This window comes from Dipodomys ordii, unplaced genomic scaffold (assembly GCF_000151885.1).
Source record: "Dipodomys ordii isolate 6190 unplaced genomic scaffold, Dord_2.0 Scaffold51, whole genome shotgun sequence".
In the NCBI taxonomy this organism is placed as follows: Eukaryota; Metazoa; Chordata; class Mammalia; order Rodentia; family Heteromyidae; genus Dipodomys; species Dipodomys ordii.
The window spans coordinates 2,626,531-2,654,315 of NW_012267267.1; the positions used below are offsets into that span (position 1 = coordinate 2,626,531).

The 27,785-nt window shown below is 54.9% G+C and overlaps 1 protein-coding gene across 1 annotated transcript in view; it reads left to right on the forward strand.

Moving 5' to 3' along the window:
• The window catches only part of Col16a1 (collagen, type XVI, alpha 1), a 54,679-nt gene that overhangs the window by 16,802 nt on the left and 10,092 nt on the right, over window positions 1-27,785 (forward strand). The window contains exons 28-63 of the mRNA XM_013020487.1: window positions 1,359-1,394; window positions 1,521-1,565; window positions 1,838-1,969; window positions 2,650-2,685; window positions 2,890-2,997; window positions 3,231-3,353; window positions 3,468-3,521; window positions 3,743-3,784; window positions 4,057-4,092; window positions 4,176-4,229; window positions 4,879-4,947; window positions 7,361-7,414; window positions 7,506-7,532; window positions 8,316-8,375; window positions 8,564-8,611; window positions 8,735-8,788; window positions 12,209-12,262; window positions 12,535-12,567; window positions 15,162-15,278; window positions 15,551-15,592; window positions 15,688-15,774; window positions 16,619-16,663; window positions 17,774-17,818; window positions 19,436-19,489; window positions 19,879-19,932; window positions 20,452-20,505; window positions 21,795-21,839; window positions 21,960-22,013; window positions 22,248-22,283; window positions 22,574-22,636; window positions 24,317-24,388; window positions 24,554-24,607; window positions 25,418-25,462; window positions 25,622-25,666; window positions 25,906-25,959; window positions 26,568-26,621. Of these exons, the coding sequence (XP_012875941.1) occupies window positions 1,359-1,394; window positions 1,521-1,565; window positions 1,838-1,969; window positions 2,650-2,685; window positions 2,890-2,997; window positions 3,231-3,353; window positions 3,468-3,521; window positions 3,743-3,784; window positions 4,057-4,092; window positions 4,176-4,229; window positions 4,879-4,947; window positions 7,361-7,414; window positions 7,506-7,532; window positions 8,316-8,375; window positions 8,564-8,611; window positions 8,735-8,788; window positions 12,209-12,262; window positions 12,535-12,567; window positions 15,162-15,278; window positions 15,551-15,592; window positions 15,688-15,774; window positions 16,619-16,663; window positions 17,774-17,818; window positions 19,436-19,489; window positions 19,879-19,932; window positions 20,452-20,505; window positions 21,795-21,839; window positions 21,960-22,013; window positions 22,248-22,283; window positions 22,574-22,636; window positions 24,317-24,388; window positions 24,554-24,607; window positions 25,418-25,462; window positions 25,622-25,666; window positions 25,906-25,959; window positions 26,568-26,621 (2,085 nt within the window). The remainder of the gene's footprint in view (window positions 1-1,358; window positions 1,395-1,520; window positions 1,566-1,837; window positions 1,970-2,649; window positions 2,686-2,889; window positions 2,998-3,230; window positions 3,354-3,467; window positions 3,522-3,742; window positions 3,785-4,056; window positions 4,093-4,175; window positions 4,230-4,878; window positions 4,948-7,360; window positions 7,415-7,505; window positions 7,533-8,315; window positions 8,376-8,563; window positions 8,612-8,734; window positions 8,789-12,208; window positions 12,263-12,534; window positions 12,568-15,161; window positions 15,279-15,550; window positions 15,593-15,687; window positions 15,775-16,618; window positions 16,664-17,773; window positions 17,819-19,435; window positions 19,490-19,878; window positions 19,933-20,451; window positions 20,506-21,794; window positions 21,840-21,959; window positions 22,014-22,247; window positions 22,284-22,573; window positions 22,637-24,316; window positions 24,389-24,553; window positions 24,608-25,417; window positions 25,463-25,621; window positions 25,667-25,905; window positions 25,960-26,567; window positions 26,622-27,785) is intronic.

A 27,785-nucleotide genomic window follows, 5' to 3' on the forward strand; every position in this document is an offset into this window, starting at 1 on the left:
CTGTCTCTCTCTCTTTCCTCTCCCTCCTTTTCCCTCTCTCTCCCTCCCCCTTCCTCCTTCCCTCCCTCCCCTTCCTTTCTTCCCTCTCTCTCCCTTTTCCTTCCTTCCCCTCCCTCCCTCCCTCCTTCCCCCTCCCCTCTCCCCCCCCCTCTACTTTTCCTTGCTGTGGTCATCCTGGCTCTCCTTCTGTTCTGGATAGGACACGATAGTTCTCATCTCCTGGATGCTACCCAGGTGGCTGCCCCTAGAAACATCTAGAGCATCTTCCCTCCCCAATGTCCACTTAGGCCTTTACTGGCTGGCCTCGCTCTGATCGTTCTCATTGTGGTCCTCACTGCTCTGGCTACCTTGTCTAAAATGGGCTGTCTTCTTCTGTCTAGCTGCCTTCTTTCCTTCATCACTCATCACCATTTAAGGGGTCTTTTTTTGCCAGTACTGTGAATCAACTTGGGGCCTGAGCACTGTGTATAAACTTGGGGCCTGAGCCCTGTCCCTTAGCTTTTTTTGTTCAAGACTGGCACTCTACCACTTGAACCATAACTCTACCTCTGGCGTTTTGGTGGTTAACTAGAGATAAGTGTCTCATAAATTTTCCTGCCCAGGCTGGCTTCAAGCTATAATCATTAGATCTCAGCCTCCTGAGTAACTAGGGCTACAGGCACGAGCCACCTGCACCTTGCTATCATTTATAGTTATTATCTAAAAAGGTCTAGTGTGCAAGCACTATGAAGCATTTATATCTGTGCCGTTCATATCCCATCCCTAGTGCCAGGGCATACAATGAATGACTGTTGGATGAATGAATGAATGATCTCCGTGTGCTGGGGTGGAGCAGGGATGCTATGAATCAAAGCTGAGAGTAGAAACACAGTCTAATCTGAAGCTGGCCACAGAGTCCCATTGGGGACCTTGTGGAAGTCCCTCTTCCTTTCTGAGCCTCAGTTTCCCTGGCCAGGTAATGAGAGGACAGTCTAAACACCCTAAAAGGGCTTTTTTTTGGTGGAACTGGGGTTTGAACTCAGGGCCTTGTGCTAAGACTAGGAAAGCACTCTACCACATGAACCACAGCTCCAGCCCTTTTGGCTTCAGTTACTTTTCAGATAGGGTCTTGCAGGTCAAAGCTGACCTAGATTTTGATCCTCTTATGTAGCTGGGATTGAAGAGACAAGGCACCATACCTAGATTATTGGTGGAAATAGGGTCTTGTTAAATTTTGTTTCCTGGTCTGACCTTATAGGAAGATCTTCCGATTTCTGCCTCAGCCCAAGGGGCTGCTTTTATAGTTTGGGATGTGGGATTGCTCTGGCATCTCTGCCCCCAGCCCCACTTTGACTGTATGTTATGTGCATGGCCCACAGGGTAATTTCGGGGAGCCAGGTCCAGCTGGCAGTCCGGTAAGCATGCTTTGGATGGCAGAAGCTTGGGAAGGTGGATTGCCCACTAGTGGGAAACGGGCCTGGGCTGTGCCTCTGCATGGCCCAGGCTGTGCTGGACATCACATATGGCTTCTTCTTATGTAGGGGCCACCAGGACAAGTAGGACCAGCAGGCATCAAAGGGGCAAAGGTGAGTCTGGGCATCCCCCACATACAGCAGGGGGGGTACACCTCTGAGTCAGACCCTCTTGGTAGGTCTTACTGCATTGTGGACCGCCTGTAGGGTGAAGTCCAACTCACTGGCATGGCATCACAACCAGGCCCCAATCTTCACTCCTCTGTACCCCTACAGTCTCTCCTGAGAGACCCCTTGATGGGCTATGTCAGATCTAGCTGCATTCTGCAACCCAAGTTCTCCTTAGATCTCTTGGAGCCCCCGAACTCACTGTCCTTGCTTGGTAGGGGGAGCCTTGTGAGCCATGCTCAGCCCTGTCCAGGACTCAGGATGGAGACAGTCATGTGGTGCACTTGCCCGGGCCAGTGGGAGAGAAGGGGGAGCCTGGACCTCCAGGCTTTGGCCTGCCTGGAAAGCAGGTGAGTCCTAGGCCTCTGGAGATGGAGGGGTCCTGAGCAGAGGGCCAATTGGAGTATGTGGAGAGGTCTGTGCGTCTTACACCAGTGGAGAGCCCTGATGCCTCTGCCCTGTCCCCGTGACGTCATGGCGGAGCAGGCAGAGGCACACTGGCTTCAGACCAGACAGACTTGGTTCTAATCCCAGCTCGGTATTTTAGTAAATTATTTTTGTGTCTTTATCTCTACGTCTTGTTCATGGGCTGTGATAAAGCTTAGTCATGATGTGTGTGCAGAGCACTGAACAGCAAACGGTAGACCTCAGAAGTCTCCGGGCTGTGGGCATCACTGTTCCTGCTCTAACACTGACAAACAGCACCAGCCTCAAGGGCAGTGCAGTGAGCCACGGGCTGCTTCCCATATACTAGTTTATCTACTCTCACCAGAACCCTCTAAGGCATGAGCCCACCCTCTTTTATCATCCCCATCTGACAGATAGAGAAACTGAGGCATTATGGCCAGATGAGATAATTTGCCAGGTCACACCATCTGGCTCAAGTCTCTTCACTCACAAGAGGGCAAAGATTGTTATCTATTTAGTTTTCTGTAGCATCCTGGGGGCAGGTGGGGGGGGATAACAGAGGGGTGGGTGCTCAAGGGTGTCCGGTTTGAGTGAATGGGTACTGGAAGTATGTTCTTCTCAGGGCAAGGCCGGAGAGCGTGGACTGAAGGGACAGAAGGTAAGAGAACCTCTATGGGCATGTGGGTGAGTGGGCTCCTGCTCCTCTAGAATGCCACCTGGCCTCCTTGTTCTGATTGGCTTGTACCTGTCCCTTCCCCCCCCCGCCCCCGCCTTTCCCAGTCCTCAGCCCTTGTGAGAGCTCTAGGGATGGCCTGCCCCAAGCTGGGTCATCCCTACTCTCCTTGAACTCAACTCCTTACAGGGTGATGCTGGGAGTCCTGGAGACCCTGGAACCCCAGGCACCACGGGGCAGCCTGGGCTGTCAGGAGAGCCTGGTATTCGGGGCCCCATGGGGCCTAAAGGAGAAAAGGTCAGTCAGGAGGGAGGATGTTTATTATATAGGCAAAAAGAAAGCAGGCAGAGAGCTTCCAAAGGGAAGGATTGCAGTGACTGCCCCCCCCCAGCTCCTCTTTGCAGCTCGGCCTGTTTTGATTCCCCAGACTAGTGGGAGGGCAGGAGAAGGAGGTGTTCTCTGCAATATCTCCTGACCTGGCTACCAGCCCTGGCTCACTGGCTCCTTGATGCATGCATCTCTGACTATAGGGTGATGGCTGCACCGCCTGCCCCAACCTGCAGGGGGCGCTGACCGACATGGCTGGACTACCTGGGAAGCCAGGCCCCAAAGGAGAGCAAGGTCCTGAAGGTGTGGGCCGGCCTGGCAAACCTGTAAGTTCCAGTTCTCTGCCCTCTGGTCCCTCCCTGCCTGGGTTTTGCCTTCTCTACCTCCTGCCCTTCCTTTCCCCCTGTACAGAGTTCATGGCTCCTTTGTGTGCTTTTTAGGGACAGCCTGGTCTCCCGGGAGTTCAAGGTCCTCCAGGGCTGAAGGGCACACAGGTGTGTGAGCAGGGCCTGGGAGCACCCACATGTGGGCGCACATCAGTGAGGGTGGGAGGCACATGGGGCTGGGGCCTGGGTGGGGAATGGAGGCAGGTACGGAGCCGGGGAAACGGAGATGGATGAGGCTGAGGGGGCCAAGGAGGTTGAGGAGGAGCTGGGAGCAAGGCGAAGGGCAGGTTGTGAATCTTGAGCTAGGGATTGTTCTTCTGCCTCTTCAGGGAGAGCCAGGGCCTCCAGGAAGGGGAGTGCAGGGGCCACAGGTGAGTCTCCTGCCTTTTGCTTTCCTACTCACTTTCCAAACTACATGCCCCCCCCTTCCTACCGTGCCCCTGCGCACAGTTCTGACAATGTGTTGTTAACTTAGCAGTCCTGGGTTTGGCTTTGACCCTCATCTCACTGACCCTCCCTCAGGATATTCTTGGGGAGCTTCCCTGAGTTTGGGCTGGCCAATGCCTCACCCCAGACCAGTGGGAGTGGGGCCAGTGGGTTGGCTGTGGCTCCTGTGCCTCACTCCGCTCTCTCTGACTCGCAGGGGGAGCCTGGAGTCCAGGGCTTGCCTGGAGTTCAGGTATGTGTGACTTGGCCTTGGCAGCAGCTGGCAGGGGAAAGAATCAGTCTAGGATAAGGGATTAACTGTGCTTCCACCTGCAGGGTCCTCCAGGGCCTCAGGGACCGCCTGGCCGTACAGGAGAGAAGGGTGTTCAGGTGAGCCTCTGCCTCCATAGGCATTAGGCCTTCAGGGGTGTTGTTTTGTTTTGGTAGCTCTGTGGTTTGAAACCAGGGCTTCATGCTTTCTAGACAAGTGCTATATCACTGAGACATGCCTCCAGCCCCCCCCCCCCCGTTTTTTTGCACTGGTTAGTTTGAGACAGGGTCTTGCTTTTTGCCTGGGCCCCCCACCCCCTGGATGATGATCCTCCTATTTTATGCTTCCCAGAGTAGCTGGGATGGCAGGCATGTGCCACCACACCCAGCTTCTTCTACACAGATGGAGTCTCATGAACTCCCCACTCTTCTAACCTCCCAAGGTTGGCCTGGAACCTCAATGTTCCTCTGTACTGGAATGACAGGGGTGTGCTACTGTCCCCAGCTATTCATAGAAAAGAGATCTTGCAAACTTTTGCCCTGGCTACGCTGGCACCACAATCCTCCTGATTTCTGCCAGGTTAGCCTGGCAGGGTAGCCCCCATGCCTGGCTCCTGAAGGGCTTTTCAGTGTCCTGCAACTTACGCATGAGACACAGGGCTCAGTGTTACCTGTCAGCAGCCTGTCTGAAACCCTGAGAGATGTGCGTCACTGCTGGATAGTGCTGACTTCCAAGTCTTACCCCATAACTCTGGTGCCCTTTCCCCAGGGACCTCCAGGAATGAAAGGAGCCACTGGACCCATGGGACCTACTGGTGCCAGCGTCTCTGGGCCTCCGGTAAGAATCTTGTCTGTGTTGGGGATGCTGCTAGGAAAAGAACACAGCACCGACCTTGTCTGTCCCAGCATCCTGGAGTGGAGGAGAGAAGTCTCCACCAGCCAGCCTCAAGGAGGGAAGAGGCATGGGTGGCAGGGGAGGCCTAGAGCCCTTAAATGAGAACAGAGATCAATGCCATTTTTTTTCCTTCTCTAATCCTCACCATCACTTCCGGTACTGGGGCTTGAATTCAGGTCTTCGCACTCCTGCTTGGCTTTTTTTACTTATGGCTGACACTTCATCACTTGACCCATGCTTCTGCCCTCAGCTTCTTTTTTTTTTTGCTGGTTAATTGGAGATAAGAATCTCTCAGATTTGTCAGCCCCGCCTGGCTTCAAGCATTGATTTTCAAGTCTCAGTCTCCTGAGTCACCAGGATAAGAGGTGTGAGCCATTAGCAACTGGCTTCTCCTCTATTCTTTTGAAAACCTTTCTTTTTATAACTTTTCTTTTTAGTTAGCATGTAACAATACACATTTATACGGTACAGTGTGATATTTCAATACATGTATACAATAAGTACTGATCAAATGGGGGTGATTAGCATTTCTGCTTTCTCATCTCTTCTTTGTGTTCAGAGCCTTCAGCTCTAGTCACCCACTGAGCTACAGAGAGCTAGATGGTCCTCCACCTAAACGTGATTCAGTACGTGATTCCACTGCCCCTCTGACTCTTCTGTCCGGTAGTTAGCCCATGCCATTCTCTTTCCCTTGGAGATGGACTTTTAGCTTTTATAGAGAAAGGACACAGTCCCCATTGTTTTTATTTATTTTTATTTTTTTGCACAGTGGCCTTGCTGAGGGACCGTGCTGAATTCTGAACACACAGAAACCAGCTTCATCCTTACAACAACCGGGTCAGGGAACTGCTATTATTATCTTTTCACAGATGAGGAAACTAAAGGCTAGAGATTGAGGGGTGGAGCCAAAGGCTTGAAGCCTGTCTCCCATGCTCCCCACCCCTTCAAACCTGGGACCCTCTGAGCGCCTTGTTAAACCAATGCTGCAGGCCCCAAACATCCACTAGTGACAGGAAGACGTGGCCCAAGACAATATTCCTTCAGGCCCAAGGCTGGGCTGTTGAGCAAATTGCATAGATTAAGTAATAATAAGTGCATTTTCTCGTTTTAGTCATCAAAGACCTGTCTAATACCCAGCTTCTACACCACATGAACCCACTCGAATTTTACAAGATGATATAATTTTAGCCTAAATCAAAGAAATGCTACCTTTCAGCCAGCCTGTGCCATGCTGGGTCGTGGGCAAGTGTATAATTTTCCTTGTGCTTTTGGTCATGTTGAAAATAGCCCAGTAAATGTATCCTCACCGATCTTTGTGGATCCCCCTTGTGAGAAATTTTTGTCCCCATTTTGGGAACCACAGATAGGTTTCTCCTGAGAGAGGGGATACCAAAGCCCAGAGGGGGCCAGGGATTTGCCCAGGGCCCTGCTGAGTCAGTCTGCATTATCCAACAGAGTAGGATTATCCCAGGGACAGCCAGGATAAAGGCAGAGGTGAGGGGCTGGTGCTAGAGATCACTTGGGTCCCAGATACAAAAGTGGAGGTTCTCCCAGAAAGCAGCTGTCCCCAGCCTGCTGTGTGCCAGGCTGGCATCTGTGAGTCTGAGCAAATTCACAACTTTTCTGTAGCTGTTCCACCTCCCAAGAGCACCCCACTTCCACTAGTGTGTGACTTCAGGCAAATGACAGTATTGCAAAGGCTCCAATTCCTCGTTGGTAAAATAGGAGCTGAAATTCCTTCCTCCTGGCTGGGTGTGGGAGGTGACTTTTGTGATAGACCGAATGGGTAGCACACATCAAAGGCAAAGAAGGGAGAGCAGGGACTTTGGGCACAACAGATCTAGATAGAGCTGTGCTGTGACTGAGATTTCTTGTTGTCTGGTACTGGGACTGGGACTGGGACTCAGGGCCTCATGCTTTTGCTTGGCTTGCTTGCTTGCTTGTGGCTGGCGCTCTACCTCTTGAGCCATGCCTCTAGCCTTTAGAGATGGAATCTTGAAGCCTTTTCTGCTGGGAGTGGCTTTGTATCACCATCCTCCAGGTTTTAGCCTCCTGAGTGGTTTGGATTACAGGTATAAACTACCAGTGCTGGACTTCAATCTTCAGTTTCCTCGGCCGTAAACTGAAACCCTGTCCTGCCTGGCTGAAAGTGGGGACTCTGTTCAGTTCTCTGATGGGTACTTGGTCCTGTGTAGTGCCCAAGCAACCTGGTCTTGCTCCCCATCCTCCTCTCAGCACCTCTCCACTAGAGGTGGGCACCGATGGACCTAACACTGCTTCTGTTTGTCTCTGAGGCAGGCCTGACGGCTGGCTGCTGTCCAGCCTCACCCACCAACTCTGAGCTCTTTCTCTTCAGGGCCAAGATGGGCCGCAAGGACAGACTGGACTTCCAGGAGCCAGAGGGACTCCAGTGAGTATGGGTGCCCTGGGCAGCAGGAAGCTGGGCCTGGGCCTGGATCTCCACCCCCATTGACTTACCTCCCAGTATTTCTTCTCTGCAGGGTGAAAAGGGATCTCGAGGAGAGAAGGTATGTCTCAAGGTCCTGTGGTCATCCACTACCAGGGGAACCTGTGTGTAGGAGGATGGGGAAGGGGGGCGGATGGGGAGAAGGGAGAACATCCCATTTCCTTGCTATTTACCAGCGCCCTGATTCCAGGGGCCTCAAGACTCCCAGCTTCACTTGGCTGCTGGCTCAGGGCTCAGACAAGAGACCAGAGAACTCCAGAGGCCACCTGAGCAGGCTGGATGAGAGGACAAGGGCAGAGGGATGAGGGACTGGGACAGAGGGTGTGGAACAGGCAGGGCCCAGAGTACCAGTGGACCCACGACCAGAACTGAACACTTACTGAGGCAGACCCAGAGCTCTGCACATGAGCCTGGGCAGTCAGTGCTCTTGATTTTCTTTCTGTTTGTTTTTTTGTTGTTTTTTTTTTTTTCAGTTGTGGGGCTTGAACTCAGGGCCTGGGCATTGTCCCTGAGCTCTTTTGCTCAAGGCTAGCACTGTTACCACTTTGAGCCACAGCGCCACTTCCAGTTTTCTGGTGGTTAAGAGATAAGAGTCTCAGGGACTTTCCTGCCTGGGCTGGCTTGGAACTACGATCCTCAGGTCTTAGCCTCCTGAGTAGCTAGGATTACAGGTGGGAACTACCATTTCTGTGGTTTCTGTCCCCATTTTAACAGTAGAGGCGGATCCGGTGTTTTAACCCTGGCTTGTACCACTAGATCCTGTGCTACCTCATCATGATGTGGTTTCGGGGGCCCTTCCCTTCCCCACCCTCGCCCTCTCTAAACGAGGCTTTTGTTTTTCCAGGGAGAGCCAGGGGAGTGCTCCTGCCCATCCCGAGGGGACCCAATCTTCTCCGGCATGCCGGTAAGTGATGCCAAGGGCTCTGCCCACTGGAGGAGAGGCATGGCCTCTGGCCTGGCCTGCTACCCAGTGTGCGCTGGCCCCTGCGGGGCTTTGTGCCTCAGCCAGCCGCCTCCTCATGCAGCCCTGCGCTTGGTGTCGACGTTGCCTATAACCTCTCCCCTTCTTTTGCGACCCCCACTCCCACCCAGGGTGCTCCGGGACTTTGGATGGGCAGCTCCTCCCAGCCGGGCCCGCAGGTGTGTGTGGCTTGTCTCCTCTGGCTCTTGTCCGCAGTGCCCGCGGCTTGTCCACCCCACACCGCTGCCCTCAGCAAAGCGGCGGAGCCCTTTCCTGGCTCTGATCTCCTCTTCTCTCCCTAGGGTCCCCCGGGTGTCCCCGGACCTCCAGGACCCCCTGGAATGCCTGGGCTGCAGGTAAGTGGGGGAGAAGTGACTGGGGAATTGGGGTGACAGGGCTCAGACCATCATGGTGACTGCTCCACCCTAGACCCCATGTGTATTGCATTAACTCCTCCACTCACACCTGGGTGTCTCCCTCTCTGGCCCAGGCCAGCTGGCCCAGGCCTGCACACTCCCAGACCTTTCTGGAAGCATGCCCTGTTATAGGCTAGCCCAGATACCCCACCAGTATGTGCCAAGCCCAGGACCCGGGGAGAATCTGGATCACAATCAAGTCCCTGGCACTCATAGAGAGCACCCCAAGTTTGAGCAGCACTCAGCATTTGTTTGTTCATGCAACACACATCTTTGCTTGTCTATTTTCCAGCACGGGTTTAGGTGGCGATTCAGCAGCAAACAAACAAATCAAATCTCTGCCATCTTGAAGTTTAGATTCTAGGAGGAGAGACAGGCAATAAGCATGATGAATAAAACAAAGTCTGTTAGAATGTGGCATGTGGTAAGGTGACAGTAAAGCAGGATAAGCAGGGGTAAGAAATGGGAATGGGGCAGGAAGGGTATCTGGGAAAAGTGCTGAAAAGAATCTGATACTTGAACTCAGACTAAGCCTGAACTGAGGTAAGCCTGAAGAGGGGAGAAGGCATCCCCGGCAGGGGAAGCACCACGTGCGCGCAAAGGCCTGGAGGAGCAGTGAGACAGGCCTGGATGTACCAGATGTGTTTGAGGGATAGCAAGGCGGCCAGAGCTAGTGAGGGGCTAGTGTTAGGGACTGGGATCTCTTTAGCATTTTGCTTAGACTTGCCATTTCAAAGTCAGGAAGCCTTGAGTTAAAACCCAGCTCTGGCTATGTGAGTCCTAGCTGTGTGATGCAGGGCAAGTTACTCAAACCCTCTGTGTCTCAGTTGGTCAACCTCATAAGGAGATAATTACAGCACCTACCTCATAGGACTTTTATGGGCATTACATTAATTAATCCACAGGATGGGGGTTGTGCGTGTGTGGCTCAGTGGTAGAGTGCTCACTCGCCTAGCCTTTATGAGGCCCTGTTCCATCCCCATTACCACAAAAAAAAAAAGAGAAAATGTTCACACAGGTGAAGTGTATTAGAACTCCTCTGCCACGTAACAAAGTGCTCAGGCAAAATCACCCATCATTACTGTAATGATGGCTGCTGTTAGTATTTTATGTCCAGTCTCTTATTCATTTGAGCCTTACATTAGCTCCAGGAAGAAGGCAGTGTTACCACTAACTCACCATTGGGAAAGCTGAAGCTCTGAGGGTTTGAGCATTCTGTCCAAGGTCCCCCAAGCCCAGATTCCAGCCACCCTGGACGAGGGCTTCCCTGGGAAGCTCTCTCTCCCCCAGTCCCTACTCTCCCGGTTCCATACTGCTGCCTTTAGGCCAGCCCCCAGTGGTTTGCAAAGCAGGAACCAGAGCCCACGCAGCCTCGCCCTTGCTTCCCAGGCAGTGCCAGGGTACAGCAATCCATCTGCAGGGAACGCACAGTGTCTCTTCGCAGTGGCTCATTAACTGTGGGTGCTGGCGTAGTATGCACCCTGCCAGGCCGTGCTGGGCAATGGGGCAGAGAGGAGTGACTGCTGAGTCTCCTCCCCCCCCCTCTTGTCCCAGCACCAGTCCCCATCTGGTCTTGTTGCTGGAGACCAAGCTGAGGCACACTCCCCACTCCCCCCGCCCCCACCAGTCAGGGTGCAGGAGGGCCACCCTGCTCTCCCATGTGCAGAAGCAGGCTCAGCAGCAGAGCCCCTCCCTGCCCCCCAGTGTCTGGCTAAAGCATTCGTCCTAATCCAGTTCTCAGATGAGAAAATGGAGGTACTTTGTGAAGCAATGTGCCCAAAGCTGTGTAGCTCACAGGGAGTCGAGCCTAGGTTTGAACTCAGGCTGCCTTCTTCACATGGCACATTTAGTTCTGGAAGGGCAGGAAAAGCAATCAATCTCAGACTTGAACTAATACACCAGGATTGCAGAAGGGATCACAGTGAAGGATGATGATAATAATGACAATAGTAATAATAATAAAAAAAAAACCACACATTCAAATCAGGCACTGGTGACTTGACTTGTAATCTTAGGTACTCAGGAGGCTGAAATCTGAGGATCCTGGCTCAAAACCAGCCCAGACAGAAAAATCCAAGAGACTCTTCAATTATGCAGCAAAAAAAAATCTGGAAGCTATGGCTCAAGTAGCAGAGTGTCAGCCTTGAATCAAAAAGCCACGCAAGCACGCTGTACTCAAGCTCCATTACCAACACAAAAAAACCCTACAATGTCCAAAGCCCTTCCCCTTGACCAGGCACTATTCTAAGCCCTCATGGCACTGGGGGAAGGGCTACAAAGCACTGGGTAGTTGCTGACTCAGGCCTGAACCAGGCCTGGTAACAGCCCGCTTTAGATAGGCAGGACTACTGGGGGCAGGTGTGTGTGTTCCAGACTGGGAGCCAGATCTGAGCCGGCCAAAGAAGCCCTGTGCAGGGGAGGAGCAGGCTGAGCAGCAGAGCGTTCATTCAACACATATTTACTGGCCACCTCCTCCTTGTCTAGCGCTAGGGATTCAGAAGGAAGCATCCTCCCTGCTGGGCGGTGGAGTGACTAATAAGCAAATGTGCCTTGAGATTCTGCCAGGGGAGCAAGAAGAGGCTGCTCTGAGCACCCTACGGCCTCACCACAAACCACCCCTGTCTGACAGATCAGGAAACTGAGGGCCAGAGTTGGGTTTATTTTCCTCCACGTAAACCTGCTAAAAGTTAGGCGGGTGATCAGGATTTGCACCGGGAAGGCTGGTGCTGGAGGGTGTCTTGTGCAGGATGCATGACGTGGAAAGGGCAGATAGGAGAAAGCTTGGAAGCCCGTGGCCCTCGCCACATCTCAGCCCATGCCCTAGTTGACTTGTGATCTTTGGCAAGTTACATATCCGCTTCAAGTTCTATTACTACTACTACTACTACTACTATTATTATTTAAATAGTTATAGAAAGGAGTGACCCTTTACGAATTTTATGAATTTTACAAGTAAAATTCATCTTGATTGGTGTCCCCCTTTTCCTCATTCTCCCCAATCCCTCCCAACTTAGTTTCGTTTCAAAGATGGAGATACCTGTGATACTGATTACATGAGAAAGTAAATTGTTTTAAGTGACTTAGGGAAGACAATGAGAAACAGCAGTTAGAAGACCCTAACCCCTGCCACGTGGGGAATAAGGTCCTTGTGGGTTGGGGGGAGGGCGTGGTTACTCTTCTGGGGCTCCTAAGCGTCCTCTCCTCCCCAAACTGTCTGGAAACTTCCAAGCTAAGAATAGATGGCAGTCATGTGCTGGCCAGGACACTGAGCTCTGCAGGGAGAGGGGAAGCGGCAGCAGGGTGGGGAGGAGAGAGGGGGACACCCCCCCGGGGCTCATTCCTGTCTCTTCTTGGTCACAGGGAGTGCCTGGAAACAATGGTTTGCCAGGACAGCCTGGGCTCACAGCAGAATTGGTAGGTGTCAGCCAGGACTCACTGGCCACTGCCCGCCCGCGCCCCCCCCTCCGCCAGTTTTCCCCTACCCTTCCCAGGCTGAGCTGGCATGCAGCCCCTTGAGCTGTGGTGGTGGTGGGGTCCTCTTCTCTCTTCCTCCTAAGGCTGGAAGAAACCCCAGCGGCATCATGATCCCCAAGGCCTGGTCATCTGAGTCCTTTGCCTCCCCTTTCCCCCGTCCCCCCATCCCCTGCCAGAGCCCACATGTCTGTCTGTCTGCCTGTCTCTTGCAGGGCTCCTTACCTATCGAGCAGCACCTCATTAAGGTAAGAGGGTTCTGGTGGGCGGGGGCAGGGAGGCACTGGGGGGGTGTCTTCTGAGGGGGGTCCTCATAGCAAGTGTTCAGCTCTTCCTGGAGGACAGAGGATGAGCTTGCTGGTTCCAAGCAAGGGCCTGGCCTATAACACACCGCAGGCAACACTCGCTGAGTGAGGGTTTATGGTGGACCCACCCAGTGGATGCTGGTGCAGAGCAGCCGGCCAGGAGGCCCCATAGTACCTGGGTCAGCCAGGACAGCCAGCAGCGTCCAAAATGAATCCAGAGGGTGACAGTCATGCAAGGCTGGATTCAGTGATGGCTGGGTGGTCCGTGCAAAAAGCAAGGCGGAGGAAGGATTTGAGAAGCAATCCTAATGCTAGCCTGTGTCAGGGCCCACGGACATGCTGAAGACCCACCAGAAGGAAACCAAGGTTCACCCCTATCCCTTCCACAGTGGCCTCTAGAGATGAGAATATGGCCAGCCATTCCCAAAGGTGGCTTCAGGTTCCTGGATTCCCCCCTGCCCTCTCCGCCCCAGCTCAGCATCCTCAGGGGACCCCTCCCACCCCTGGGCCTCCAGAGCCTCCCCGAGCTCGTCCTGAACCGGTTAGCATCCTGGATATCTCACCACCCCAGCGGGCCTCGGTCAGGCAGAGTTTGGGGCCTGCCCACCTGCGTGCATTCGGAACCACAGATGTCTCCAGAAGCAGCTGGAGGAAAGACTGGGAGCAGCCTCATTTGGGTCACCGTGGGGTTCCAGGCAGCAGGACCCCGACTTCTCCCCTGATGGACTTCTGTCAAGCCTGAGTCCCCCCACATTCTGCCCCAGGGCAATGACTCAGTTCCTCCAAACTCGGGATCTGACCCTGCTTCTCCTAATGTTTCACTTGGCTTTATAAGCATGTTGCTCCTCAAAGGACCCCAAAGGGAAACTGAACACAGATAGCAGAAGGGGTCAGATGGCGGCCCGGGGGACTGGCCACTGCCAAGTCCACAGTCCAGAGGAGGCTGCCTGCTTTTTTGCAGGTTAATTGGAGATAAGAATCTTAAGTACTTTCCTGCCTGGTCTGGCTTTAAACAGTGATCTCTAGAGCTCAGTCTCCTGTGTAACTAGGCCTACTAGTTCATCATCTCTTCCTCTTCCACCTCCTCCTCCTCCTCTTCTTCTTCTTCTTCCTCTTCTTCCTCTTCCTCTTCCTCTTCCTCCTCCTCCTCACCTCCTCCTTCTTTCTCTTCCTCCTCTTCTCCTTCCTCCTCCTCCACCTCCTCCTCCTCCTTCTTCCTCCTCCTCCTTCCTGCTTCTTCCTCCTCCTCCTCCCTCCTCCTCTGTCTTCCTCCTCATTATTCTTCTTCCTCCTCCTCCTCACCTCCTCCTTCTTTCTCTTCCTCCTCTTCTCCTTCCTCCTCCTCCACCTTCCTGCTTCTTCCTCCTCCTCCTCTGTCTTCCTCCTCATTCTTCTTCTTCCTCCTCCTCCTCCTCCTCTTGTGTGTGTATGTGTGGTCTTAGGGCTTGAACTCAGGATCTGGCACTGTCCTTGAGCTTTATTGCTCAAGGCTAGTGCTCTACCACTTTGAGCCACAGTGCCACTTTTGGTTTTCTGGTGGTTCATTGGAGATGAGTCTCTCGAACTTTCCTGCCCAGGCTGACTTTGAACTATGATATCCATACCTCATTCTCCTGAGTAGCAAGGATTACAGGCATGAGCCACTGAGGCCCTAGCTCATCACTTTTGCATGTCAGCCTTCTTGTCTCCACAATGCTCATAAAATCACCTGCCTTGCTGGACCCTAAGGTTTGAACGAGGTAATGCTTGGCGTGTTATCTGGCCTGGCCCCGGGCTGGGGAAATGACTGTGTTATTCTTGGGCTTTGCTAGGAGCCGAGAAGATGAGCTCCTGGACCCAGGGACCCAGTGCTCAGGGACACTCCAGGCTCCAGAGTCTGAGACTGGAGTCTGGTTTTTACCAATCTTTTTTTTTTTTTTTTTTTTGATTAAAGAAGCAACTTTATTGAGAAGGTTCCTACACTGACCGGCCAGGGCCGCAAGCACAGGCTCGGGAGCTGACACTGCGACCCCGAGCAGCCCATGTGGTTTTTACCAGTCTTGGGAGGAAAGGACCCATAGCTTCTGTCAGCCTCTCAGTCAGTGACCCAAAGAGCCCTGGGTCACTGGGGAGCAGGTGGCAGCCTGTCTGCTCTGGGAGGCAAGGGCAGGTCCATCCCCAGGGCGTCCACCACGAGTTGCTCCTCCTGCAGCTGTTTCCCCGGCTCCCTTGGGCAGAGGCCCCGGTGATGGGAGCCAGCCCTTCCAGCCTGGATCCTTAAGGCTTGTCCTCACAGCAGGCACAGGTTGTCAGAGCAGCGGGGACAGATGGCCCCTCTGCGGGCCCCTGTGCCTCCTCCCACATGCCTGTCTGGAAAGTGCTCTGGCGTGGCCCCACCAGAGCTGCTTCCTGGAGGGAACCCAAAGCCAGTGGGTCCCCTGAGGTGGGAGCAAAGCTGCCGCAGGGCTGTGGCTTGCGGGTGGGCAGAGGGCTCCTGGGCAAGGTGCCCTGGCCCTGGGCTCTGAGAGGCTCCACCGCTCTCCCTGATTCCTCCTCAGAGCATCTGCGGGGACTGTGCCCAGGGCCAGATGGCCCAACCAGCATCTGTCCTGGTGAAAGGAGAGAAGGGAGACCAGGGCATCCCTGGTGTGCCAGGCCTGGACAACTGCGCCCGGGTAGGGACTGAGTGGGGACAGCCCTGGGTGTGTGTGTGTGTGTGTGTGTAGAGGGCTCCCTGGCACAAGGCCCTGACAGCCATGTGTGGTGGAGACCCTGGTGTGTGTGTGTGTGTGTGTGTGTGTGTGTGTGTGTGTGTGTAGAGGGCTCCCTGGCACAAGGCCCTGACAGCCGTGTGTGGTGGAGACCCCATGTGTAGCGTATATATCGGGAGAAGCGGAGTGTTCACTGGCCACCTCACAGGACACAGACTTTTTTGTGTTCCCCGCAGTGCTTCTTGGAGCGGGAGCGCCCAAGAGCTGAGGAGGCCAGGGTGAGTGAGCCCTCTCGCCCTTCCCTGCCCCTTCCCCTTCCTCCCTTCCCCACAGGAAGATGCCCTGGCTGCTCACTCTCCCACCTCTTCTCCAGGGAGACAATGGTGAAGGAGACCCCGGCTGTCCTGGGAGCCCCGGCCTGCCAGGCCCCCCAGGGGTGCCAGGGCAGAGAGGAGAAGAGGTAAGGAGAGGCCCTGGCTCTCCATCCTCCTGGAGGTCTTCCAGGGGTCTCCCTTCCCTGCCTGACACCCTCTGCAGTCCTGACACTCTAGGCCCTCTCTGCTTCCTGCCTGTACCCCTCTTCTCAGGGCCCATTCCACACCCCCTCTGCATCGCATGTCACCTTAGCAAGGCCTTCCTGCACCAGGCTTTCTAAAGGCCCCTGGCCTGCATTGCACTCTTTTTTTTTTTTTTGTCTGTTGTGGGGCTTGAACTCCGGGCCTGGGCGCTGTCCCTCAGCTCTTCAGCTCAAGGCTAGCACTGCACCACTTGAGCCACAGCGCCACTTCCGGTTTTCTGTTGGTTAATTGGAGATAAGAGTCTCACATACTTTCCTGCCCGGGCTGGCTTTGAACCGTGATCCTCAGATCTCAGCCACCTGAGTAGCTAGGATTACAGACATGAGCCACAGGTACTCAGCTTGTGCAATGCACTCTCGACCTGCCACCCTGCTGTGTATTTATGTCATTCAGGAACATTCCACAGGTGTCCACTGTAGTATTTCTGTCCACTTCATCTCTGGGATTGGGTACAGCAAGGAAGGATTTTTTTAAAAAAATGTTTTGTGTATAGCAGTGTTCTCAGTCCCTGGATCAGTGCCCGGTACATAATAGCTGCTAAATAAACATTTGTTAGATGGCTGAATGAATAAATGCAAGGCCATTTTAGTATCAGCTAAATGATCCTGCTTTCCCATCAGCTGCCCCTGCTGCCAATGGCTGTGGCAGACTGGAAGGAAGGTGCTCTGATCCGGGGCCCCGTTGGGCCTCAGCTGCTCCATCCATCTCCATGGGCTTCCTTTGCAGGGTCCACCTGGCATGAGAGGTTCCCCGGGACTCCCAGGCCCTATCGTAAGTACCTGTGGCTCTTAAAGGGGTCCCAGCACTCAGACACCATTCAGCTGCCTTGTCCCCAAAAGAAGCTGAGCAGGAATATCTGCTGTCCGCCCTCTTCCCCTCTCGAGAGAGTGTCTTTAGGGACTGTGGTCTTCCACCACCACGTGCCCTGCTCTGCCCCACTGGCTGTGGTCCTTCCCCTGGGGGGGGGGGAGGGGAGGCTCTCCGGGGCATCTCTGCCCCTCCCCCTCCCTGATGTGTTTTATTTTACACAATGGATGCTGCCTGCTCAGGGAGGTATGTGGCGTCTGGCCATATTTCTGCCCATGGGACATGAAACCCCACAAGGATCAGGACTGGGGCAGAGCTGCCCTCTGGCTCTGAGAAGCCATCTCTGGAGCAAGTCTGCAGAGGCCAGACCTGGGACGTCCACCCTTAGTAGTGGTGATAGTAAGGCAGGAAAGAAGTGACTAGAAAGAGGGGGCGGGGAGGGGCTAAGAATGTGGCTTAGTGGTAGAGTGCTTGCCTAGCATGCATGAAGCGCTGGGTTTGATTCTTTAGTACTACATAAACAGAAAAAGCTGGAAGCAGTACTGTGGCTCAAGGGGTAGAAGGCTAGCCTTGAGTAAAATAAGCTCAGGGACAGTGCCCAGGCCCTGAGTTCAAGCCCCATGACTGGCAAAAAGAAAAAAAGAGAGAGAGAAAGAGAGAGAGAGAGGGAGAGAGAGAGAGAGAGAGAGGAAAAGGAAAGATAGATGGGGAAAACAAAAAAAAAAAACTTGAAGTTTGCTCTTTGGAGATAATCAGAGCCTGGGAACCACCTGCTTGCGGGTGGGTGGGATGGAGGGAGGGTGAGCGAGCCCCGAAGGATAAGCTTCCACTCCTGGGTGGACTCCAGTGTGTCTTTCTGCAGATGGAGGAAGCGTGTTTTCTGGAACAAGGTGGGAGCAGGGAGGGGGGGCAAGTGGTCATCTTATAGGCTACAATGGCCAAGGAATCTCTCCTCCAGCTGCCTTGAAAATCCTTCCAAGACCTTCTCTCCTCGGCCCAGCCCCAGACTGTGCCCCAAGCCACCCCAGGGTGACTGTGCTTGTGAGATGTGACCCTGCCTGTTTCTCCCACCAGGGCCCCCCAGGTTTCCCTGGTGCTGTTGGCTCCCCCGGACTGCCTGTAAGAACCTAGTACCGTTCCACCACCCCTGCCCACCAGCTAGGTCTCCGTGGCTTTTGCTTGTTGCCCCTTCCTGTGGTGTTGTGGCCCGCTCTTCCCTCCCCATTCATTGTCCCCTGTAGGCAGGGTTGCTAACGACACCCCCCCCACACACACATACCAGGTCTCCACCCCTTGGCTCTCTTCCCCCACAGTCTCTGACCTCTCTCCATCCTCCCGTTTTCTTTCACCACCCCCGATTTCCTTCTCCTTTTTCTCACCATCCTTCCTCAGTATGAGTCCTCTTGAGCTCTTTTACCTTCTTATTGGAAGCTGGGCCACAGGGAGCCCCTTTATCCCTCCCTCTCTTCTCACTTCTGCCTTCCCGCTTCCCACCACCTGCCGTGGGGACTGAAGATTTGCTGAAAGTAGTTCTTGGGGCTCTGCCAGGCACCTGGCTCCAAGCCTGGCGAAGATGCCAAAGCTTGAGGGCTTCACACTGCAGCCTGGCACAGGTTGGCCGCCCTGCTGCCTTAAGCAAAGCTGTCCAGAGGCACCCCAGGGGTTCGAAGGCAGCCCTGCCCTGCACCCTGTCCCTTAGCCTCCTCCTCTTCCTCTCCCTTCTTTGGCTCCGGTGCCAGTCCTCTCTAAGGCTGGACATGGAATGCCGGCCAGGTGGGTTTCTGGGTGTCATAGGGCCCTGCCCCTCTGTGCCCGCTGCCTTCTGCCAGGTGTCGTTCATCGCTCTGCCTCTGTCACCGTCACAGGTGTGTTTCCAGTCATCTCCCCTCCTTCCCTTCCGGTCCCTCCTGCGTCACAGAAGCTAACCTTTTGTTTGTCAGAGTTTGTCTTCCTGGGGCCTAGCTCCTCTCCTCCCAGGCCTGGTGGCCGAGGCTTGGGAGCAGGGCCCCTCCTTGTCACGGTCCCATCTGTCCCCATGTCCTCATCTCTGACCAAGCCGTGTCTGTTTCTGCTTGCTTGGGTGAAGGGGCCATCTGTCTGTCTAGCCATCTGTCTTGTGTTGTGAAAAGGTTTGGGCGCCATTTGTCCAGGACAGGAGGGTGAGGGGCAACATGGGATCTCTCGGAGGTGTGAGGGCTGGGGTAAGGGCCAGAGCCTGGGCTCTGGCTTCCATGGAAAGTAATATCCCCTGCCCTATGACGCAGTGACAGGCAGAGGCCACATCTCTGGAAGGAGATGGTTTGGGGTGGGGTGGGGCTTGGACAGGTAAGTGTTGGCTATCTGGTGACACACTTAAATGGGGAGCACCCTCTCCTAATGTTTGTCCCTAAGAAGGAGCACACACCTGGTTGTCACCCTCCTAAAGGTACATCTCAGACAGGACCCATGGGTGACAATCACTTCAAGTTCCCCCACAGAGTGGAGCAGGGGAAGGAGGGAGACACTGATGGCCAACTGCCTTGAGAGTATGTTCTAGAAAGGCACCTCTATGTGGACATGTGTCCGACAGCCCCCCCCCGAAGCACAGCTCTAGAGTCACTTTGCTAGGGATACTGAGGGGCCACTAATGACCCCCACCTTTGCCCAGGGTGGGAACAGAGGCCTGGGGGGCAGGGGGAGGCAGGGCTGGGCGGGGCTGGCCATCCTCTATGGTGTCTCATGAGTTTTCTCTCCAAGGGCCTCCAAGGAGAGCGAGGCCTCACGGGCCTGACAGGAGACAAGGGGGAACCGGTAAGAGGAGGTGGCCTGGGTTCTGGGCAGACAGATGGGGGGCCCCAGGAGGCCCCAGGAGGGAGGCTGGGAGGTGGAACTCCTGACTGGCCCCGATACCCTTGGTATGTGTGGGTCTCCACAGATGCTAGGAGCTCAATCTCCATTTGTCCCAACTCCCTGTCCCTTGCCTGTCCCAGGTCCCTCGGCTGTTGCATTTAGGGGGCTCTCCCCGCCTCTTGCCTCTCCTTTCCTCTCCTCTAGTCAGCTTCTGGAGCTCTGCTTAACCTGGGGCCCAGCACAGGCCATGCCCTCCCTGCTAGATGGATACTCTGGATGTTTCCACTCTTGTCCAAGGGGGGAGACAGCAATGTGGGGGCCTGAGCCATCCCATCTGCCTCTCTCTACAGGGTCCTCCAGGACAGCCTGGCTACCCAGGCGCTATGGGCCCCCCCGGGCTGCCTGTGAGTATGGAGATGTTGGCTCTGGGGGTGCTGGAGGCTCAGGCTAGTGGTCAGGACGGAGCCAGGCTGGGCATCCCTCAGCAAGCCCCTCCTCTCCAGGCCTTCCAGCCCCTGCCTCTGCCCTGTCCCTCCTGCAGTTCCCCACCCTCCCTGTGGACCCCCTGGTAGGTGGGCTGGCCCCACTACTCTGCCTGAAGGCTAGACAGCACGAAGTCTCAAGAATGGAAAACTCACCATGGGGTGGGATGAGCTGGGGAGACAGCCATCCCCAGGGAAGCCGCTGGGTGGGCGCGTCCCGGCTCTCCACTGAGGGCCACAGTGGCAGGAGGGAGGTCACAGAGGCCAGGGCTCTCCTCGCCCAGCCATCTTCCTTGGTGCCCTTAGCCTCCAAGTGCCAGTCTGGGTGCCAGCTGCAGCTCCCCACCCCTCACATTAGCACTGCGAAGGGCAGGCTATTGGGCTAATTCTGTGCTCTCTCTCCCTCCCTCCCTGCCTCCCTCCCTCCCTCTCTCTCATCAGGGCATCAAGGGAGAGCGAGGCTACACAGGGCCTGCAGGAGAGAAGGGGGAATTGGTGAGTCTTGAGTCTTGGTGGCAGTGGATGGTGAGGGGGTGGAAGGAAGGGCTTCAAACAGCAGCCGCCTCCGCCTCCACCTCCCGCCCCCACTGGGGACTGGAGGTTTTCCTGACAGCTCATGACCCCTGTCTCCCCTGCCCCTGAGACACTCCAGCTGTGGTGGGCTGGTGACTGCGGAGGCGGAGGCTGCCGGGATCTCAGCAGGCTTTGTGCAGACCGGCTGCCTGCTGGGGAATGGCCTGGGCGGCTGGCACGGCTCCTCCTGCCAGAGTGGCTGCCCAGAGCATCAGGCCTGGGACTCAGTCCCCAGCTCAGCCACCCTTCATGGGGCTCCTGTGCAGAGCCAGGAGCTGGGGGCTGCCATGATTCATCCAGGGTCCTGCAGCCAATCAGGGAGTAAGTAGGAGAGTCTGGGCTGGAGACCAAATCTATCTGGTGACAGACCTCAAACCTCAACTCCGAGATCAGCTGAGCTGGGTCTGGAGTCTTACTCTCCCCTCCTTACCCCCCCCCCCTCAAAAGAAGTCACCAGGGCCTCAGCAGAATCTGTAAAAGCCATCACAAGGCTATTCAGTAGCAAAAATGTCCCAAGGGCAGACTGGGTGCCTGGGCCCTTCTGAGGATTCTGCAGTGAGCGAGGCAGGCCCAGATAAGAGATGAATAAACAGAGAAACAGAGACTAATGTAAGACAGAGACTAGGGACCCAGGAGCCCGGAAGGGGCTGGAGCAGCGCATAGGATGCTGTGTAGACAGAAGGTCAGGGAGGTCGTCATGGAGGAGGAAGGTGGCATTGGAGCTGAGATCTGAATAGAGGAGGGAATCCCACAGAGAGAGGCCAGGGGTAAGGGACTACAGGAGCAGTCTGGGGCCATGTAATCATCCGCTAGGACTTGAGGATGCCTAAAGAGTGGGCAATGGAGGGAATTCCAAGTGAAAGAGCCATGCAAAGGCTCTGGGGTGCAAACATACAGAGCAAGTTGGGGGAACAGGAAGAGTGGTTGGTGATAGATTTACAGGATGCCTCAAACTCTAACATGGGTGAAAAGTATGTGCTTCGTTCTAGTTGGCAGAGAGGAGTCATGGAAGGTTCTTGAGCAAGAGAGGGTAGCCTAATCAGAATTGTGCTTGAGGACGAAAGGCTGGCAGCTATTTATTGGCTGACTGGTCCCGTCACTCAGATAGAGAGGAGGCAGCCTGAGGGGACCAGGCGGAGGAGTCCTGCTCACCCACAGGGCTGCCCACTGCACGTCCCCCCCAGGGACTGACTGTGTTCCTCTGATCCCAGGGCCCACCAGGTTCCGAAGGCCTCCCTGGTCCCGCAGGCCCAGCGGTGAGTGAACGGATGGGGTGGGGGTGGGGGAAGGGGAGGGGAAGGAGGTGTGAAGTGGGCCTTCTTTGGCTTGGGACAGGAATGATTGGGTTCCAACTCCATTCTTTGCTCTGGTGACAGGGTCCCCGAGGAGAGCGAGGACCCCAAGGGGCTGCCGGTGAGAAGGGCGACCAGGTCAGTAAGGCCTTCTGGTGGACATCAGTCTTCCCACCCCACCAGTCCTGGATGAGAGCCTCCCAGGTCCTGTGGAGAGCCGGACCTGCTGGCCTCTTGGGTGGAGAGTGGGGGAGGGCTTGGGTGGGGGGGGGGAGGGAGGAGTTGAGGCTGCCTCAGCCTGTCACCCTTTCCACCTGGGCGGCCAGGCAGAGAGAGATGGCACAGCACGCTGTCCCTTGCTGCTTCTTTCAGGGATTCCAAGGCCAGCCAGGCTTTCCAGGCCTACCGGTGAGTGAAAACACAAAGCCAGCTCTGTGATGTATTCTCATAGGGAGGTCCGGCCTGGAAGAGGAGGGAAGAGGCCAGAGAAACAGTCTGGGTGGCCAGGCCTCTCTCCAGGAACTCAACCTGGCCAATAAGGGCCTCCTAGGTGGTCCCAGCAAGGCCAGGCAGACATTTGTAGAAGATAAAATTGGTTTCATGACCCACGGGGAAGCATACACAGGAAGAAGAAAGAATGGGCTCCAGCCTCATTAAAAAAAAAAAAAAAATTCCTGCCTGCTTCTTTGTTGATCCAGGGTCCCCCTGGGTTCCCGGGAAAAGTCGGAGCACCTGGACCACCTGGGCCTCAAGCAGAGAAGGTGAGCAAGACCTCCAAGGCCCCGCCACAGGTTGGAGCCATGCAGTGCCCATGCCCCTCTTCCACCCCTAGCACAGGGCCTACGGGGAATCCACAGACCTACTTCCTTGCTTCAAAGCCAGGCCCAACAACTAAGTCCTTTGAGCAGTCAGGCTCATAAAGACAGGTAGAGTATGGCCCAAAGCAGAGCCTGCTTGGCAGCCCAGCCCTGGGCCATCTTGGTCTCTTCAGCAGGGAGTCAAGGGACGGGGGAAGTGCAATCCAGACCAGAAATGTCTCACTGGAGGGCGCCCCCTGGAGGTGGTGGCAGTAGGGGTGGGGTGGGGGGAGCGGTAATAAAAGTTTCCCTGCAGCAGCCATACTTAGATTGTCCCAGGGTCTCAGAGAGGGCAGGGATGGTATGAGACTTGGTGACAGCGAGGAGCCACAGCCTGGGAAGCCCCCCACGGACCGCCTGTGAGTTTGGCCCTACCACGGTTTGGGGGCTGCTGTGTCTGTCTCAGCCCAGGATGGGAGACTTTCAGCATGTAGGAACAGCTTTCTTCTGAAGCCACTTGTGACCCTGTCACTGTACAGGTGAAGAAAGGCCTGTCAAGCCCCCCAGCTCAAGCTGGTCATTGCAGAGAATCCCAAACTCAAGCCAGTGGTTCATCCTGAGTCCCCGTGGGACTGACATAGGCTGGGATTGTGCTGACCCCTCCTGGTCGTTGATGGCATTGCAATAACCCCAGCTCTGTCTCTCCTTTAGTGGGGACCGCTGATGCAGTTAGCCACCTCTCCCTGCTGAATCCAACAGCCACTCTTCTCCGCCTCTTGCCACCCTCTCCTTTCCCTCCTGAACCCTCCCTGGCTCCCAGTGACTAGAGCAGCGATTTTAGACTGGTCATCTCCCAGGCTAATCACACGAAATTTTAAACTGTGAAACAGATATAAGTGAAGCTTCCTTGTCTAAGATAAGGATAGGGGCCTGGAGTCTTACTCCCTGGGTCCCCACTTCATTCCTCTCAGCTTCCTGGCTCCCCCACGAGCCCCCCAACACGCTGAGAAGTCTCCTTTGATAAAGTGTAGTGCAGTCCATCAAGTTTATCCTACCTCCTGCCCCGCCCGTCACTGGTCCAGCAGGCACATGCCTGCTTCCAGATCTTTATTTTTCTGGGAGGTTCTCTCCAGCAGGCCTCTTTCTCCTCCTTCTGTCTAGCATCTGCTACCAGGCCCCTGACCATTGTGAGCTCCCTCGTCTCCCACAGCCCCTTTCCCCATACACAACCTGTGGACCATTGCATTTACCATGGATCCTGCGGGCCTGTGGCCTGACGGGGCAGGGAAATCCCAGGGGATGGGGCCACTCCCACTTTCTTTACCTCGCGGCATCAAAGCCAGTACACATTGCATACTGTGATGTGATGTTCACTGAATGCATGCCCTCGTCACCCCTCACCTGGGTCAACCCAAGAAAATGGTGGACTAAAGAGGCTCTGCCCCTCCTCCCGGAGCAGCGAGGAAAGGGAGACCCTCGCAGGCAAGCGCAGACCCTCGAGGGGAGATCACTCCATATGTGTCAGTTAGGCCAGCTCAGGCCCTAGCTAGAAGCCAGGTGTCCTGACTTCTAGGCAATCCCTAGGCCCTTTGACTCAGGGCAAGACGAGGCCCTGCTGACTTTGCCGAGTTTTGCTGGTTTCAGGGAAGCGAGGGGATTCGAGGCCCATCCGGCTTGCCTGGCTCCCCTGGGCCACCAGGACCTCCTGGCATTCAGGTGAGCATGGGTCCGCAGCCTGGCAGGCAGGGTTTGTGTGCATGTGTGCATATGTGTGGCAGGGCTGGAAGTTGGGTGGGGGATGGGGAGAGCTAAAGGCCTGGCTCAGCCCTCCCATGTTCTAGGCCCTGGCACAATGGGCAGAAATGTGTCTCCTGTCTACAGGGCCCCACTGGGCTGGATGGACTGGATGGGAAGGACGGCAAACCTGGCCTGAGGGTAAGATGGGAGACCAGGGCGGACAGGCGTCCCTTTTCCTCCTTCCTTTTCCTGTAGGAAGTTCCAGTGAAGGATCTTGTTCAGGCTCTCTCAGTCATCCTTGTGAACTTAGCCAGGTTAGATGGACTAGCATCCACAAAGGCAGGACAGTGATAAGAATTCATGTACAGTCTAAGACTTTGATGACTGGAAACATTCAGCTGGGTTTTAGGAAGAATCAGCTACAGACACAGAAAGGCCTTGAACAAGGCCTGGCTTCTTAGCTGAGTTATGCCAGTACTAGGGCTTGAACTCAGGGCCTGGGCACTGTCCCTTAGCTTTTTTCACTCAAGACTAGGGCTCTACCACTTGAACCACAGTTCTACTTCTAGCTTTTGGGTGGTTCATGGAAGATAATTGTCTCATAGACTTTCCTGTCCAGGCCATCTTTGAACTGAGATCCTCAGATCTCAGCTTCCTGAGCAGCTAGGATTACAGGCGTGAGCCACTAGCACCTGGCTCCTTGGTTGAGTCTTGCTGGGAAATCTGAAAGGAATGGGATCATAGCAAAGGTCAGGACATCAAAAAAGTCAGATTGTTCTGGTACCGAAGGAAGGAGAGCCAAAGCTCAGAGAGGGCCTGGGTCACACAGCACCCCTGGCAGGTCAGAGGCTGAGAGGGGCTTTGAATTCTTTCCCTCTGCCTCACACAACAGCAACTTCACCATGAGGGGTGGCCCCAGGGTAGGGGGGCAGTTGGTAAAGGGGAAGCAGTGAGTGATTGGATGCAGTCTGGGAAAAAATTGCCTCAATACCTGGCCTCTTTTCCTAGGGGGACCCCGGTCCTGCTGGCCCCCCTGGACTCATGGGACCCCCGGTAAGTTGAGCTTCAGGAAGGAGTTGGGAGCTCTAAGCCCTCCCCCCAGCTCTGTCTGGAAAACTAGAAGGCAGCACACGTCCTCCAGAACTCCCTTCCCCCCTCACCTCACCTCAAGAGGGAGGGGGGGACACGACATCTCCTTGTCTTTCCTTCAAGGGCTTCAAGGGGAAGACAGGACACCCCGGCCTCCCTGGACCCAAGGTAGGGGGACTTCCACAGGATGGATTTTCCTTGATGCCCTGTAGACAGCCTGGGTGGGGGTTCTGCATGATCCTGGCTGAGACGTCATCGGCTTCCTGAGGCCACCAGGACCTGGAAGTGTGGTGTAGAACTCATCTACTAGCATGAGGGTGCCTCTAACCAATGCCAGGGAGGGGGCAGGTCCCCTCTGATGTGGGCTAGGGGGGTCACCAAAGCTCTGACCACCCCTCTCTCTTTAGGGTGACTGTGGCAAACCAGGCCCTCCTGGCAGCAGTGGCCGGCCAGGCGCAGAGGTAAGAGCCAGGATCTCTGCACACTGACATTAGGTCGCTCTGGGCTCTGTTGAATCCAGTGTAGCCATTTCCTTCCTCTTCGTGGCCGAGTGGCTGCTTTCCCTCTCCCTAGCCTTCTGAGAAGTTTCACCCCACTTTCCACAACTTGAACCTTCTCCCTCTTAAGAGTTGTAACGGGCTGGCAATGTGGCCTAGTGGTAGAGTGCTTACTTAGCATGCATGAAGCCCTGGGTTCGATTCCTCAGTACCACATAAACAGAAAAACCTGGAAGTGGCGCTGTGGCTCAAGTGGTAGAGTATTAGCCTTGAGCAAAAGAAGCTCAGTGACAGTGCCCAGGCCTTGAGTTCAAGCCCCAGGACTGGCAAAAAAAAAAAAAAAGTTGTAACTGACCCTTTCCCTTTCCCTAGGGGCTACTGTGTCACTCTCTTCAAACACACAACCTAGCATTCTCAGGCTCCAGGAAGCTTGAGTCTGAAGGCTAGCACCCAGCCCCACTCTTCCGGCCATTGGTGTCTCTCCCGATTCCACACAGCCCTCTCCTCATTTGCAGCTGTGTGTCACACACAAGTCTGTTTCTGTGTCCCCTCTTCCTTTTCTTCTCCTGCAGGGTGAGCCTGGCGCCATGGGACCCCAGGGACGACCTGGCCCTCCTGGCCATGTTGTAAGTGAAATTGTTTTTTATCTCTGTCTCTGAGCAAGTTAGGATTCAGGGGTGATTGAGCAAGCTGGTGGGCCCAGCCACAGGCTCGGTGTTAACCATGCTGAGATAAAAAGGGTCCCCCAGCTCACCTGATTGACCACTTTACTATTTTCTGGGCACATTCAAGGTCCCTTATCAGATGACGGTCTTTCAGTTACTCAACAAATAATTGAGCACCTGCTCAATGACCGTTCCAAGCTTTGGAGCAACATCAGTGAGTGAGATGGAAAGGCCCAGGATCTCATAGCATTTCCCAGCAATCACAACAAACACATGAACTGGAGAGCATCGGGCAGTGACATGATGTCACTGGGAGGGTCAGGGAGGGGGCTGGAGAAGAAGCCCTTGCTGGACAAGTGAGGCCTGGATGAGAGCAGTCGGGGGGGACAGTGGGAGATGATAAAATGATCAGTAGAGCCACAGAGCCAAAGGCACAGAGCAGGAGCCCCAAGAACGTCATTGTGGCTGGCGAGTTTGAGGAAGGGTCCAGTGGGACCCTGAAAGCTGAGCTTCCAAGACAGGAGAAGGCTCACAGACAGGGTTGGAGCCTGGGGTAGGTACACTCAGGGAGAAGTGGGTGGATGGAGAAGGGATGGAGGGCTGGGGGCTGGATCTGGGTTGTGTTTAAAGGTGAAGGACTTGCTGGGACCTGAATTGGGACAGGGATGGGGCAGAGGGTAGAAAGAGGAGCTGAGGGTGGCTCCTGTGTTTGGCCTGGCAGCTGGGTAAGTAGGTGGTGTGTTTATTGAGTTAGGGTGACCTAGAGAGGACTCTTTATTAAGCAACAACCAATTTCCCATCTGTGGCACACAAGACTGCCAATTGGTTCCTTTGATCAGTGTGACGGCTCCAAGCTGATGGGGCTCCAGGAAAGCAAACACACTGCCATTCCATTGCAGCCTGGCTGGCTCTGATTTCTAGGAGGATTTGGGAAAAATTAAAAATAATTCATAATGCTAGGCAATGGGGGCTCATGCCTACAATCCTAGCTACTCAGGAGGCTGAGATCTGAGGATTGTGGTTCAAAGCAAGACTGGGCAGAATAAGTCCATGAGACTCATCTCCCATTAGCCATCAAAAAGCTGGAAATGGAATTGTGGTTCAAGAAGTAGAACAATACTAGCC